Genomic DNA, 15,024 nt, shown 5'->3' on the forward strand with positions numbered 1-15,024 from the left:
GCAAGTGAATGATGAAGTGAGGATAGACATTGATGACAATGTGTAGGAGACACAAAATGATGTGAACCCGTCTAGGGAACATGTGATAGACATATAGGAAACGGTAGTGCCCAAAGTCAAGGCTCCTTTGACAAGGCCTCTTCCACTATATACTCAAAGGATCACAAAGCAAAACAATGAGAACCAATTCAAGAAATTCATTGATATGATGAAAAGTTTGTCCATAAATGTGTCTTTGGTTGAAGCTCTAGAACAACTGCCGGGATATGCCAAGTTCATGAAAGACTTGGTAACAAAGAAGAGATCCATGAATTGTGAAATGATAAAAATGATGCATCAAGTGAGTGCCATTGTACACTCCATGGCTCCAAAGTTAGAAGACCCCGGTGCCTTTACAATCCCATGCACTATTGGTAGTGGCGATTTCGCCAACGCTTTGTGTGATTTGGGGGAAAACATTTACTTGATACCATATTTTTTGTTCAAGACATTGAGGATTAGGCAACCAAGACCCACATCCATAAGGTTACAAATAGCAGACATGACAATGAAGAGGCCATTGGGGATAATTGATGATGTGCTAGTTTGGGTCGACAAGTTCATACTTCCCGCAGATATTGTGATACTTGACTATGAGGTTGACTATGAGGTGCCAATCATATTGGGAGACCTTTCCTAGCTACAGGGAAGGCCTCAGTTTATGTGGAAGCCGGGGAACTCACCTTCCGGGTAGGCGATGAAAAAGTTGTGTTCCATGAGGCATCCTAATAGAAACGAAGTGTGTTCATTTGTGGATCTTGTGACCGAAGTGATTGTTGAAGAAACAAATGCTATGATTAATGTGAAAGACCCATTGGAAGCTGTGTTGTTGAATCATGATGTGTATGAGAATAAAGGCTTGGTGGAATATGTCAATGCTTTGCAAGGAATGGGTTCATATACATTTGAGCCCCAAAAACTTTCTTTGGACCTCGAGAAACGAAAGACTCCACCAATAAAGCCCTCAATCGAGGAGCCTCCTATATTGGAGTTGAAGCCTTTGCCTTTACACCTCAGGTATGAGTTCTTAGGCCCTTGTTTCACTTTACCTATTATTCTTTCCTCGTGCTTAACTAACGTACAGGTTGATTCTACCCTTGCGGTGCTCCAAAGGAGGAAGAAGGCAATAAGTTAGACATTGGTAGATTCGGGGTATAAGCCCCGCATTTTGCATGCACAAAATCATATTGGATGAGGATGCCAAAACCTCCAATGTGTCTACCCCATTTCTAATAGTTCATGGACTTCGCCGGTGCAATGTGTCCCAAAGAAAAGGGGCATGACTGTGATTACAAATGACAATAATGAGTTGATCCCCACAAAAACTGTCACTAGTTAGAGGGTATGCATGGATTATAGGAAGCTCAACAAAGTGACTCGGAAAGACCATTTTCTGCTTCCATTTCTTGATCAAATGTTGGATAGGCTAGCCGGACGTGCTTATTATTGCTTTTTGGATGGGTATTCTGGATATAACCAGATTCTTATTGTAGCTGAAGACCAAGAGAAGACCAACTTCACTTATCCAAATGGAACATTTGCATTCTCAAGGATGTCGTTTGGTCTATGTAATGTACCGACTACTTTTCAGCGGTGTGTGATGGCAATATTCACGGATATGGTGGAGGACTTCCTCGAGGTTTTCATGGATGATTTTTCTGTTGTGGGGGATTATTTTGATGCATGTTTGGATAATCTTGATAAAGTATTGGCACGCTGTAAAGAGAACAACTTGGTGCTTAATTGGGAGAAATGTCACTTTATGGTTGAGGAAGGCATTGTCCTCGGCCATAAGATCTACAAGAATGGTATTGAAGTGGATAAAGCAAAAATTTAAGTGATATCAAAACTCCCTCCTCCTACTTCCGTCAAAGGAGTGAGGAGTTCTCTAGGGATACGCGGGGTTTTACCGTCGGTTCATCAAGGATTTCTCAAAGGTGGTGAACCCCTTGTGCAATTTGTTGGAAAAAGATGCCAAATTTGTGTTCAATGATGATTGTATGAAGACGTTTGAGCTACTCAAGTATAAGTTGACTACCAGTCCCATCATTACCGCACCTAATTGGAGCTTACCATTTGAGTTCATGTGTGATGCTAGCGATGTGGCAGTAAGAGCGGTATTGGGGTAAAAAATCAACAAGATATTCCATTTGGTCTACTATGCTAGTAAGACGATGAACGACACCCAAGTCAATTATATGGTGACTGAGAAAGAACTCTTAGCCATTGTCTTTACTATGGAAAAGTTCCGCCAGTACCTTATAGGTACCAAAGTGATTATTCACACCGATCACATGGCGCTTCGTTATTTGATGAGTAAAAAGGACTCAAAGGCTAGATTGATGAGGATGGTACTTCTTCTACAAGAGTTTGATCTTGAAATCATAGATCGAAAAGTGAGTGAGAATCAAGTGGCGGACCACTTGTCCCAATTGGAAGAGGAGGGGAGGCCCCATGATGGCCTTGAGATTAATGTTTCGTTTCCGGATGAACAACTCCTTTCCATATCTTTGATCTGGATGCCTTGGTTTGCCGATGTGGCTAACTATCTTCTGAGTGGAATTGTCCCGAATGAGTTCTCTTCAAACCAAAGAAAGAAGCTCAAACGGGACTGCTTCGATTACTATTGGGATGAGCCATATCTTTTCAAAATTTGCATCGATGGTGTTATTCGGAGATGTGTTCCAGAAGAAGAGAAATTGAGTATTCTTGAAGCTTTCCATTCCTCGCCCTATGGTGGTCACCATTGTCACGCCCCTTTTTTCGTAAAATCGGGTTTCGACGTTGACAACTCTTTTAAAGGAAGGTGTTTTAAAAAAAAGAGCCACCACCTAACGAATTAAGGTGCGTTAGGGCACCTATTTGCAAATAACTCTATTTAACCAGTTTGTGCCACCAGAGATTGGGTAAGGGCTCAAATTACCTCGAGGGGAAGGTGTTAGGCACCCCTTCAGGTCCACAACGGTAGGTCCAGGCCGAACTTAACTTATGTGAATTATTCTAATAAAGAAAGCGAATGAATCATTTAATAAGGATGGGGGTGTTACATAAATAATACTTTGTAACTCCCCCAAGATGGGTGTGTTACTCATATTATTCAGTTGGCGTAGACTATCATCTCCTGCTACCCGATTACTATCTTTGAGTTTTTACCTAAAGCACTCTAATCAATTCTAACTCGTGTCCTATGCGTGCACTACGCGTCCCTTACCTATGGTCCTGGAGGCATTGGGACCTCTATTTTTGGATGGTTCTAGACTCAACCTAAGTTGCTCAAAATTGTAAAATTAAGCGACATACAAAACATATTGGAATTTTCATTCAAAATCAGATAAAGGATCACTTCAGCCTCCACACATAAGTCAACAAATGCACACAAAACATATTGGCGTATTGACAGTTTTGATAGTTAAAGGTATTAGATCTTATAGACACGATTTCTATGTGACTCTGAATTTTAAACATGCTGACAGTTTATGCAAAGTATCTCTAGGTATCTGTAATTGCTTATTGATCTCAATTAGAGCATTTGAACCTATAGGCAGGTTATCTAAGCGACAGTTGACAACAGAAAATTTCAGAATTATTACTTACTCATATAGGCATGCTTTCTAATGGTGATTGACAAGGCATTAGGCAGGTTCCAGTTTTAGCACAAATAATAGCTATCCCTATAAGCGTGAGTTATACCTTTAGCAATTGGGTCTATTTATTACTTCCTAAAAACATGCATAATAACTAGGCGATTGTGAAAATCGATTAAGCCTATAGACATGATTTCTAAGCGAACAGATCTGACCTTTATTATTGCATTTCCTATAGGCATGATATCTAATCGCATGCAGCAAAGTAAACAAGATATTCACAGAACTTGTTTGAACCAAAATGAAATCCCTATAGGCAGGTTTTCTAACATGCGATGACAAACATGAACGTCTGGACAGATTTTAGCACACAATTTCTGGGCATAAAAATAAGACCTATAGGCATGTTATCTAACATAATAATAGCAGAAAACCTATAGGCATGTTATCTACCCACAGAAGATCATATAAACCCATGTCCCAATTTATTATCACCCCCAATTGTTATTACAAAAAAATTATTACATACCAGAATTAATGAATGAATTACAAAGTAAGTAACTATAGGAGGCCTACAGCATGCCCAAATACACTTGGACAAGCCAGGCCTTCAACTCATAGAAACTCCAAAAGCCCATGTTCATAGATACACAGTAACCAGTAGTGAATGATTCACCTATATTTCAATGAATAAGCATACAGAACTCAAATATCTAGTGTGTCAGAGTTCCCAAGGTCTTCGAGAACCCAGGACAGTGCTCACACTAGAGAAACTGATCAGAAACAATTCAAGGGATGATTAGAGATCAAATCCTGGTATGTCAGAGTTCACGAGGGTCTCATAGAAACCCTGAGTAGTTGTTGATACCCAATTTTTCCCTATATATTTTTAATATACATAAATACATTCAAAATAGCATATATATATATATATATATATATATATATATATATATATATATATATATATATATATATATGCATATATAAGCATGCACAAGGTTTTTATAATTTTTCTATAATTTTAAAAAGGCTTTAAAATGATTTAATTCTTCCCTTTTTTACTTATAAAATTTCCAATAATTATCCTTCAAATTATATGTGATAATTTAATCATCTAAATCCTATATTTATGCTAAAATATTGCTTAAATATTTTTCTTTCATTTTTTATAATTGCATTTATATTTTTAAGTCAATTTGCATATAATTGTAATATTAGCCTTATTAATGTACAATTACGTTTTATATGCATAAAATGATCTTCTATATTTTTAAAATGTTAAATATCTATTTTAAATTATTTTAGTAAACGAAATTATTTTTTAGAAATCATCAATTATTTATTATAAATTATATAGGGTTAAATTGGCTATTTAAAACTTAGCCAAATTATATTTCAATTTTAGCCTCAATACAACCTAATACCCAGCCCAATTTTGGATTAAAATACCCGACCTAGACCCTAATTACACCTACTCGACCCAAAACCTAACAAATTTAGATCAACGGCCCTCGTTCATTCTTTCCTTTTTTTAATTCTAAACGCCCCCTAACCCTAATCATTTCTTCACATTCGCCGCCCTAAGATCCTCTCCTCTCTCAAAATACTCTCAACCTAACCCTAATCTTCAACCACCGACCTCCCATCTCTGTCCATCTCCGGTGAGCTCTCATCGTCTCTTAAGCCTCCAATGGCTCCTCTCATGCCATACTTGCCTTGTCTAAGGTCTTCAAGGGCCCAGAGCCATGCCGACTTGCATCTAGGGTTCATTTACTGCCTGTTCTTTGCTACTCCTATTTGATTTCAAGCAAAATGATGATGTATTTGCTACGATCCTTAGGTTTCTAGACAGGTTTCTTCATCTCTATATGGGTTTCTTTCGAAACCCTAACTTCTTTTCTACACCTCCTAGATCTGTAAAGTTCTAGGACGATTTGAGTTTTTTTTCTTTAATGTTTTACATGGTCCTTGAGGTTCTTTACAAGAATCATGTGATTTCAAGGGTTTTTCACCTTCTTCTAAAAAACTAGGGTTTCGTAACTTCTTTTAAAACCTTGTTTAACTGATTCTTTGTGTTTAAACTTCTATTTCTTGCACATTTTGACTGATTCTATGATTTTACTACACCTTTAACTCGTCTATGTTGAAAGCCCTAATTTCCTTGGTTTCTTCGTTTGGTTTTGTGTATCAACATGACTGACCGGTTCTCGTTTTTGAGTTTCTGTGATCATCTTTCCTTGAATAGGTTTCTATTGAGTTTCTTAGCCTAACTTACATCAATTCTATGTGCTTGTGTTCATCTTGACTGTTCAAAACTTTCCTCTTTCTCATCAAATCAGTATTGTTTAACTTTTGGTGCTTGCTAGAGTTATGTGTCGACCTCTAGTTATCCTTGTCTTACTTTATTTATATGCTAAGCACTGACTCATGATTTTCTCTTTGATTGATTCTGAATTCCTAATTTCTTGGTTTGATTTGAAAACTTTCCTTTAAACCTTCGATTCTTTCTGTTTAAAATTAGCTTGTTTGCTTATTCATGGAGACCGATAATTTTTTCCTTAAGTCAGTGTTATTTCGAGTCCTTGATTCACTGATCTGCTATGGTAATACCTATATGCTGATTCTCGATTATTTCCATATTTTGCAACCTTATTTAGTTCTCTTACTTTATTTGGTTAATCGTGTTATTTACTGATTCTTCACTAACTGTTTCTTTGTGTATTTACCCCTAATTTTCTATTTTGTACCTAATGCCTTTCTTGATTTTCTTTCCTTAAACATGTCCTACTCTTTACTGTTGGTTAATTACCCCTTAATTAAGGGAGTACTTGCATTGATTTGATTCTAATTAGTACATGGTTCCATAATTATTGCTGAACTTTGATTCTTGCCTTATTTTCTACATGTTTTCAAACTATAAGTACCCTGCTCTTTCATTAACACAACACACTAACACATTGGTTCAAAACTCTCTCTCTCACACACACTCAAAACTTTCGGCTCTCTTTTCTTTTACTTACTACTGTTTTAAGTTAGCCGGCTGCAAGCCAAGGATAACTATTGGGTTCTCTTTCACTTTGTGTTTACTATCTCTGTACTGGTATGTTCTAATTTCAATTCAAGTCCCAAAACAATATGCTTCCTACTACTTCAATTTGTCATGTTTTTAATATGCTTATATCTTTGGTTTTGTTGTTTAACCTGCAACTAACATGTCTACTTCACTGTCTTCTTTACTGCATGATTCTGAATATACCCCCTTAGGATTATCCTGCTCATGAATCCCTTTCTAGTATACCCTAATGTGACTATGTTTCTCTGATTTCTGGCATGCACCTGCCTGTGTAAAGTAGTTGGCTATCATAAGTCTATTTGATTCTGTATTAACTCTGAAGTTCAAGTTGTACCTTAAAATCCCTTAAACCCATTTCAAGTATTCTCTAATTCTCTACCGATGTGCATCAGTGCTTACTATGTGCCCTATACTAACCCCAAAACCCTCATACCCCTGTTTGATTCCATGTATTGAAGTGCTGATGAACCTCTTCTGGTTCTGTATTTGGTTTGTTGATTGTTGATCACCTTAACCCTTTAAAAATTGTCTTACTTAATAACTCCCTATATTGTTTTTTACAAAACTATTTCAAGCAAATCTCTTTTAACACTGTTTCTCTACTAAAACCCTTTCAAACTATGTCAAGCACTCTCACTATACTTCTACGTCCCTAGGTTCTTCCCCCTCTAGTGTGTGTACTACCTTGGGATCCTTTTGAGATCCCTCTGAACTCTGGCATACTGAGGTTGGCCCTTCCACATTGCACTTACTCAATTTGGTTACAAAGTCTAGGTGTAAGCAATTCCCGGGATCCTTGAGATCCTTAGGGAACTCTGACGCACCTAGACAATGATATTGTCTATGAAATTGGCATTTGAGGCTATTGGAGGTTTGGGAAATCTCTTGGGCCTGCTTCAGGCTCCCTATAGTATAACTTCTTCTTTTTCTTTTATCTAGTTATGTAATTCATTCAACTGGTTTGTAATAATTTATAAACGAATATTGGGGTGATTAGTGAAAAGGGGTGTGTAGTTACATATTTGTGGGGTAATATGGGTAGAAACCATGCCTATAGGATTTTATATTTGCTATGTTTGTCTTACCATGTTAGAAATTATGCCTATAGGTTTCAAATGGTTTCGCTAACAGAAATCATATCTGTAGGTTTTAAAATCAACTTCACAAGTTGATACCATGCCTATAGAATGTGATCCAGTTCAACATCTGTTATAACGGGTAATTACATTTGTTTTCATTAAATATCATGCCTACAAGTTTCTAACATCAGCTCTTAACAACTAGATATCATGCTTATAGGGATCAACATCCGAAATTCTGCCTATAAATCTAAAATCAGTTTAGTTCAAATAAGTCAGTTCAATTCATGTTAGTTTACTTCGAAACTGGTCTAATCAGTGGTTTGTTTTCCTTAAATGAATTCTTTTGAGTACTGCCCTAATTTACTATTAGAAAGCATGCCTATAGGAATTTAAGAGTCTATTTTTAAAATCTTCCCACTGTTTTACTATATCAAATATAGTTATCATGCTCTTAAGACACCACTATTCAATGTTTAGGCAAGCCTATAGGGCGAGTTTAAAAAATTCTGCAACTCTGAAACTGTATTTCTACTACTTGAAGTTGTTCAGATTTAACAGGTCTAATCAGTAGGCAAGTTAAATAGGATCCTTCACATATTGGCCAAATTCAGTACTTTATAACCTCTGCTCACTTAGATATGATATTCTAGGATTTGTTTTCTTAAGTGTTTGAATATTGTTTGAAGATGTGCACTTATATGATATGCTTGAGGAGGTAACTGTGAGCATCTAACTTGCTTTATATGTAGTCCTAAATTGTTCTTGCCTGTCGCCTAGAATTTTCTCCTTTTAAGCACCTTAGGAGTTGTCTAGAACTGCCAAGATTTAAAGGTCCTAAAATACCTCCAGGGCCACAAGGAAGGAACGGGTAGTGCACACATAGGCATTGTCAAGGTTACTAGAACGCTTTAGGCTATGACCAAGGGGAGGGACTTGGGTAGAACGAGATATGATGACTATGTGCTAATGTCACGTGTATTCCCTCATTAAGGAGTGTTTACCGGACATTGCGTGGGGTGATCCTGTAGGCTAACCAACCTAGGACCCCTCCTTTCCAAAAATCCTTTTGCTTTACTTTTCTATATGTACACAACTTGTTCAAAATCTTTGTCTTATTATTTGAGTTATACAACGCCCAACGTGCTTTACTTGCAATTATATATTTCAACTACTTATTTATTGGTAGACTAATTCTTAAATATAAGTTCGGCCGGGACACACAGTTGTGGACCAAGAGGGGTGCCTAACACCTTCCCCTCGAGGTTATTTCGAGCCCTTACCCTAAATATCTGGTAATGCAAACCAATCCAAGAGTTAATCGCTCTAGGTGCCCTAACGCACCATAATCCATTAGGTGACGACTCTTCAAATACCCAAATCCCAAAGGGAAATGAGTTATTACCCCCATAAATGTCGAAACCCAAACCTTTTCCTCCCCGTAAAAGGGGAGGGAGAAAAAGGGGGCACAACAGCATGACGAATGTGCTGGGGATACCTTTTAGGCTCTTACCATAACGAACTTATTTTATGAATTAGTTCAAGCATGCTTTATCCCGTACCCTTCTCCTTTATTTGAATTTAACTGTCTGTTTCCTTTTAAGCATTTATTATTCTTTATCCCTGAAACTGACTTGTCTCTTTGTTTTCTTTTTCCTGTAACTGTCTTTCAATTATTTAAATACTATATTTATTTTTCCTACGTGGAAATACTTGACTACATGTTATTAATTGCTACATAAGTCTACATTATATTCCAGTCATGCGTATCAAATCCTATAGCAACGCTTAAATTAGTGCTTTTGCTTTTCCTATTTACTATCCTTAAATTCGGAAAGGCTCAATTGCAGGAAAACCAGTCGATCAACGATGCAGTCGACGGTTCCGTGCCTTCTCCATCAAGTTGTCTGCTTGAGGGTACCAGTCTAAAACCCCATAGTAGCCTTACTCTGGTTAAAATCGTGCATGCATCGTGGTCAAATCTAGTCGGATCAATATGCTGTCCACATAACGATCCTTTAAGATAAGTCGTATCCAAAAATCCATCGGGTTTTCCATAATCCCAACGGACACAACCACGTTCTGTACATTAATTTGAAGAACTAAATGCTGATATGCTGATATGCTAATCGTAAATGTATAAATAGTCGAGTCTGGTGGGGGTAAGGCCTAACCCTTTTGTTTTGCAGAAAATGAGGCACGAGGTCCGCAACTTCGGTATGGTTAGCACACCCTCGTTCTTGCTAGACTGGTAGAGGAATCTTTCATCAGATAACCAAATCAATGAATGGAAATAAAGGGCCACCAAATCTAGCAAAAAGCTGGAATACCTAGAATACAGCCTGTTGGAATTGGAAAGAAAAGTGAGGAAGAGAGTCAGTGACTGCCAGAACGCTGAGGAAAATGAAGGAGGACATTTGGCAAAGGCATTCTTACTGATGAACCTACGCGAGCTGGAGGATTTGATCAACGAGAACATTCAATCTGGGGAAGGTCCTTCTGGGACCAAATAGGCTAGATTTATTTGCTTTTTCTTAAAATAAAATAAGGCCAAGTGCCAGTAGTGACTTATTTTCTTATTTTAGTGTCGTTTTGGGATTCGTCTATTTTTATATTATGAAATGAAGAATTTATAGGCATTTAAAGTTCTCCAAATATATTTGTCGCTATGCCTACCTCGGGCACAACGAGGCTCCCGAATAAGGACACGAATTTACATTTCTGCAATATGTGCTTAAATACTGCAAACATTTCAAAATCCTCACTGACTTGTTACTTTTTGTTTTTCCTTATTTTTATTATTCCCATCTCCTTAGGTTGGTTCACTCATACTGGTCTCGTCAACATACCACACTAGATCTAGAGGCCCTCCACCTCCTCCTCCTCCAAGCAACACAAAAGGCAGAGGAAAAGCAAAAATGGATGACTTAAGTGGCATCCGAAAGGAGAATGTTAAGAACGCAGAAACCTTAGATGGTCGTAGTACTCCGGCCCCAAATGATTTAGTCTTGAGACTGGAACAAAAGATATTGGAATTTCAAGGAGAACTTGAGCAGGTTCGCAACTTGGCAAACTTGTCACTCACCCTCAATGTTCTCGACATCACCAACAAAACACAAAGAACCCAGCACCTCTTTAGAACACACAAAACCAAAATCCTCCCGCGCCAAATCAATACACAACTCCACCCCAAAATCTCAATCCATTACCAACTTCGCCACAACATCACCATCAACCATTCAGTACCCACCAACCACCACTTACCACACTCTCCAAAACACACCACAACCTATTCCCGATCCCTAAAACTCTACCAACGACCATTATTACACCCAAATACCTGGCACCCATCAAATCAACCCTATATATGTGGAAATTGTACCTCATTCTACCCAACCAATCTCCTATACACCAGAATCCTCCGAGAAGGACCTGCTCATAAAAATATGGCTGAAGAACTCAAGAAATTAATAAGCTGAGTTCAAGGTGTTGAAAGCGACAGAGGAATAGAAGGTTTAAACTATGAAGACCTATACATAGAGCCAGATGTAGAACTGCCAGAGGGGTGCAAACCTCCCAAGTTAGAAATGATCGACGACACCGGTGATCCCAAGGCTCATCTAAGGACCTATTGTGACAAGCGTGTCGGGTCGGGAAAGATGAAAAGATTCGGATGAAGCTCTTTATGAGGAGTCTTACTGGGGATGCTTTGTCCTTGTATATCAGCCAAAATCCCAAGAAATGGTCCAATTGGGTAAGTATGGCGTCGGATTTCATGGATCGGTTCAGGTTCAACACAGAGAATGCACCAGATTTTTTTGCATCCAGAATCTTAAGAAGAGACCTACTGAGACTTTCCGTGAGTATGCTACTCGTTAGAGGTTGGAAGCAGCCAAGGTCATGCCCTCTTTGGACGAAAAACAAATGAACAAATTCTTTGTCGGAGCATAGGATCCGCAATATTATGAAAGGTTGAAGGTTATCAAAAATCACAAATTCTCTGACATCATCAAACTTGGAGAAATAATCAAAAAAGGAATCAAGAGTGGGATGGTAACGAACTTCGAGCATTGCAAGCCACAAATAAGGCATTACAGTCAGGCGATATATCGAAGAGGAAAGATGTTGGAAAAGTAATGGTGGCTCAAGACCCAAAATCCCCACTTATCTATCAAATCCCTCCACCCATATATCAAACACCTCCACCCACATATCAAACAACTCCATCCACATACCAAGTATCACCGCTTACATATCAACCTTCATCTCCTAGATATTCCCAACCAGCCACTGTCCATCACACCTATAACTCCCAACCATACCACTTCTAATTACCACCAGCTCGCCAAAATTATCTAAAACCAAGACCCAACTTCGACCGCAAACCACCCAGACAATACACCACCATTGATGAACCCATCAACCAGTTGTACGAGAGGTTGAAAGTCGCAGGTTACATCACTCATGTTCCCGTAGTGGCTTTAGAAAATCCATCCCAATGGGTCAATCCGAACAAAACTTGTGTGTTCCATTCCGACATGAAGGGGCACACCACTACTGAGTGCCGAACATTGAAGGATAAGATCCAAACTCTAATTGACAACAAGGTCATACAAGCGAAGGAAGTCGTACCTAACGTCCGCAACAATCCCCTCCTTGATCATAGAGGCAATGATGTACATGTGATAGAGACGAATGAAGAATGGGACCCTGAGGGGTCGATTGGGATTATTCAAGAAGGTGATGACTTTAAAATTACGGTCACACTTACTCTTATTGTGGTACACACTCAACCACCAATCGAGGTTGAGGTAACTGCATCAGCTACATTCGAGTTAGAGGTGGCTCCGCCCGTAGCCACCCCTGCTCCATTTGAAGTAGAAGTGGTCACACTTTTCACTATGACAGTAACAAACACACCCCCGTTCAACTCAAAAGCAATAGCCTGGGATTATGTTGCCGAGGCTCGGTGAAAAGGGAAGGCCAAGGTAGAGGAATCTGACGTTGCACAAGGAATGACTAGAATTGGAAGAGTCTATCTACCTGAACACTTGGGAGGTTCAAGTAAGGAGGCCACTACTAGGTAGACTATCATTGAAACCGGACCAGACGACCTGTGGAGGAAAGTACAGGGAAAGGAGTATTTTGTTGTTGACCATCTGAACAAAGTCCCTGCTCAGATATCTATCCTGTCACTATTGCAGAATTCAGAGGCACACAAGAATGCTTTAATGAAAGTGTTGAGCAAGGCTTATGTACCCAATAACATCACTGGCGGAGAGATGGCCAACATGGTTGGGCAAGTACTAGAAAGTCATAAGATTATCTTCCACAAAGATGAGCTACCACCTGAGGGTTTGAATCACAATCAAGCATTGCATATCACAGTGCAATTTAAAGACAAGTTCATTGCCAAGGTCCTGGTTGACGGAGGTTCAAGCCTAAATATTTGTCCGTTGGACACTCTGAAAAGGTTGGACAAAGGTTTCCATGAAATACTGGTAGGAAGAATGAATGTGAAGGCTTTCGATGGGTCCCAAAGGGCCACAATCGGGGAAATCAACCTTTGCTTGTAGATGGGGCCAACTTGGTTCGACGTCAAATTTCAGGTACTCGACATACCAGCCTCATATAACATTCTGTTCGGTCGACCATGGATCCATACCGCTGGAGCCGTGCCTTCCACACTACATCAAGTCGTGAAGTTCGAATAAAACCGTCAGGAGGTAATCATTCACGGAGATTGAAGTAACCCCATTTACACTAGTCAAACCATCCCATCCATTGGACATAGAAGGAAGCTAGTAGGGTAAACCTATCATCACATTGAACGTGTCAATGCCATCGAAAAAGATTAATGCTGGAGTGGCAAAATAGAAAACATATTGGCATGGTCTGGATATGAACCTGGCAAAGGGTTGGGAAAGAATATAATAGGTATTACTAAACCAATACAGCTGAAAAATTATGGTACCATCTTTGGGCTCGTATACCAGTACACATGGCAGTAATATAGGGATTGATCGCCTTTGTGGCGCGGACCGTATTACCCTCTCGAGCAAGTAGTGCCACGTATAGATCAAGTTTTCCACCAAGCCGATACAATATGGGGAACCGCAAAAGAAGAAGCATTAGCTGGGTTGAAGAATCTGTTCTTGGAGGATGAAGACATGGACTGTAGTACCATAATTAAGGAGGAGAAGGAAGAAGGCCTCACTATTCAGACTGTGAAGAAGGGAGCTGTTCTGAGGAACTAGACCGCCACACCATCCCAAGCCCGTCGAGTCCCTAGGTAGCTTGTCAGAATTTATTTCTATAAGCCATTCTAGGCATTTAAGATTTCCCGTAATTTTGTTTTAAGATTTACTTGTTTCAAAATAAATGCTTGATTCATCGAGTCGTACTTTGTCTGGATGATTTTTCAGTCTTAATCAAATGAATTTGCTCTTTATTATTCACTACTATCTTTACACTTTTCTTTTCTACAATATTATCATTACTTTTCCTGATGAACCAGTGACTTTGACATGTAATGAGGCAACACAACATGAGAATAGTGATTCAGAGGAAGAAGATGAGATACTCGAGGAAATTGTCAGGGAGGTTGAAAATTTTGAGAATAAGCCTAAGTCCAACCTAGATGAAATAGAAGCAGTAAATTTGGGAGACGCCGAGACTGTCAAGGAGACTCGCATCAACATCTACTTGTCACTGACAGAGAAGGAAGAGTACATTCGGTTCCTAAAAGAGTATGAGGATATTTTTGCATGGTCATATGATGACATGACCGGCTTGAGCACATCTATAGTGGCTCACAAGTTGCCCACTAATCCCATGTGTCCGCCAGTCAAGCAGAATCTCCGAAAGTTCAAACCAGACATGAGCTTGAAAATCAAGGAGGAAGTTACCAAGCAGATCAAAGCCAAAGTTCTCAGAGTGGTTGAGTACCCAACCTGGTTAGCTAATATTGTGCCAGTTCTGAAGAATGATGGGAAGGTCCGAGTATGTGTTGACTATCAGGATTTGAACAGAGCAAGTCCCAAGGACGACTTCCTACTGCCGACTATCCACATCCTAATCGATAATTGCGCAAAGAATGAACTCCAATCCTTTGTAGATTGCTCCGCAGGTTATCACCAGATTTGGATGGATGAAGAAGATGCAGAGAAGACAGCTTTTATCACACCGTGGGGTGTGTACTATTACAAATGATGCCATTCGGTTTGAAGAATGCTAGGGCCACTTA

At 39.1% G+C, this 15,024-nt stretch overlaps 1 protein-coding gene across 1 annotated transcript; it reads left to right on the forward strand.

Annotated features, from left to right (window-relative positions):
* The first annotated feature begins 208 nt into the window (after positions 1-208).
* On the forward strand, positions 209-679 carry LOC138880033 (uncharacterized). Its single transcript, XM_070159685.1, has one exon. The coding sequence runs from the start codon at positions 209-211 to the stop codon at positions 677-679; it is 471 nt and encodes a 156-aa protein (XP_070015786.1).
* The last annotated feature ends 14,345 nt before the right edge of the window (positions 680-15,024 follow it).

The sequence above is a fragment of the Nicotiana sylvestris genome, chromosome 10 (genome assembly GCF_000393655.2).
Source record: "Nicotiana sylvestris chromosome 10, ASM39365v2, whole genome shotgun sequence".
Lineage (NCBI taxonomy): Eukaryota > Viridiplantae > Streptophyta > Magnoliopsida > Solanales > Solanaceae > Nicotiana > Nicotiana sylvestris.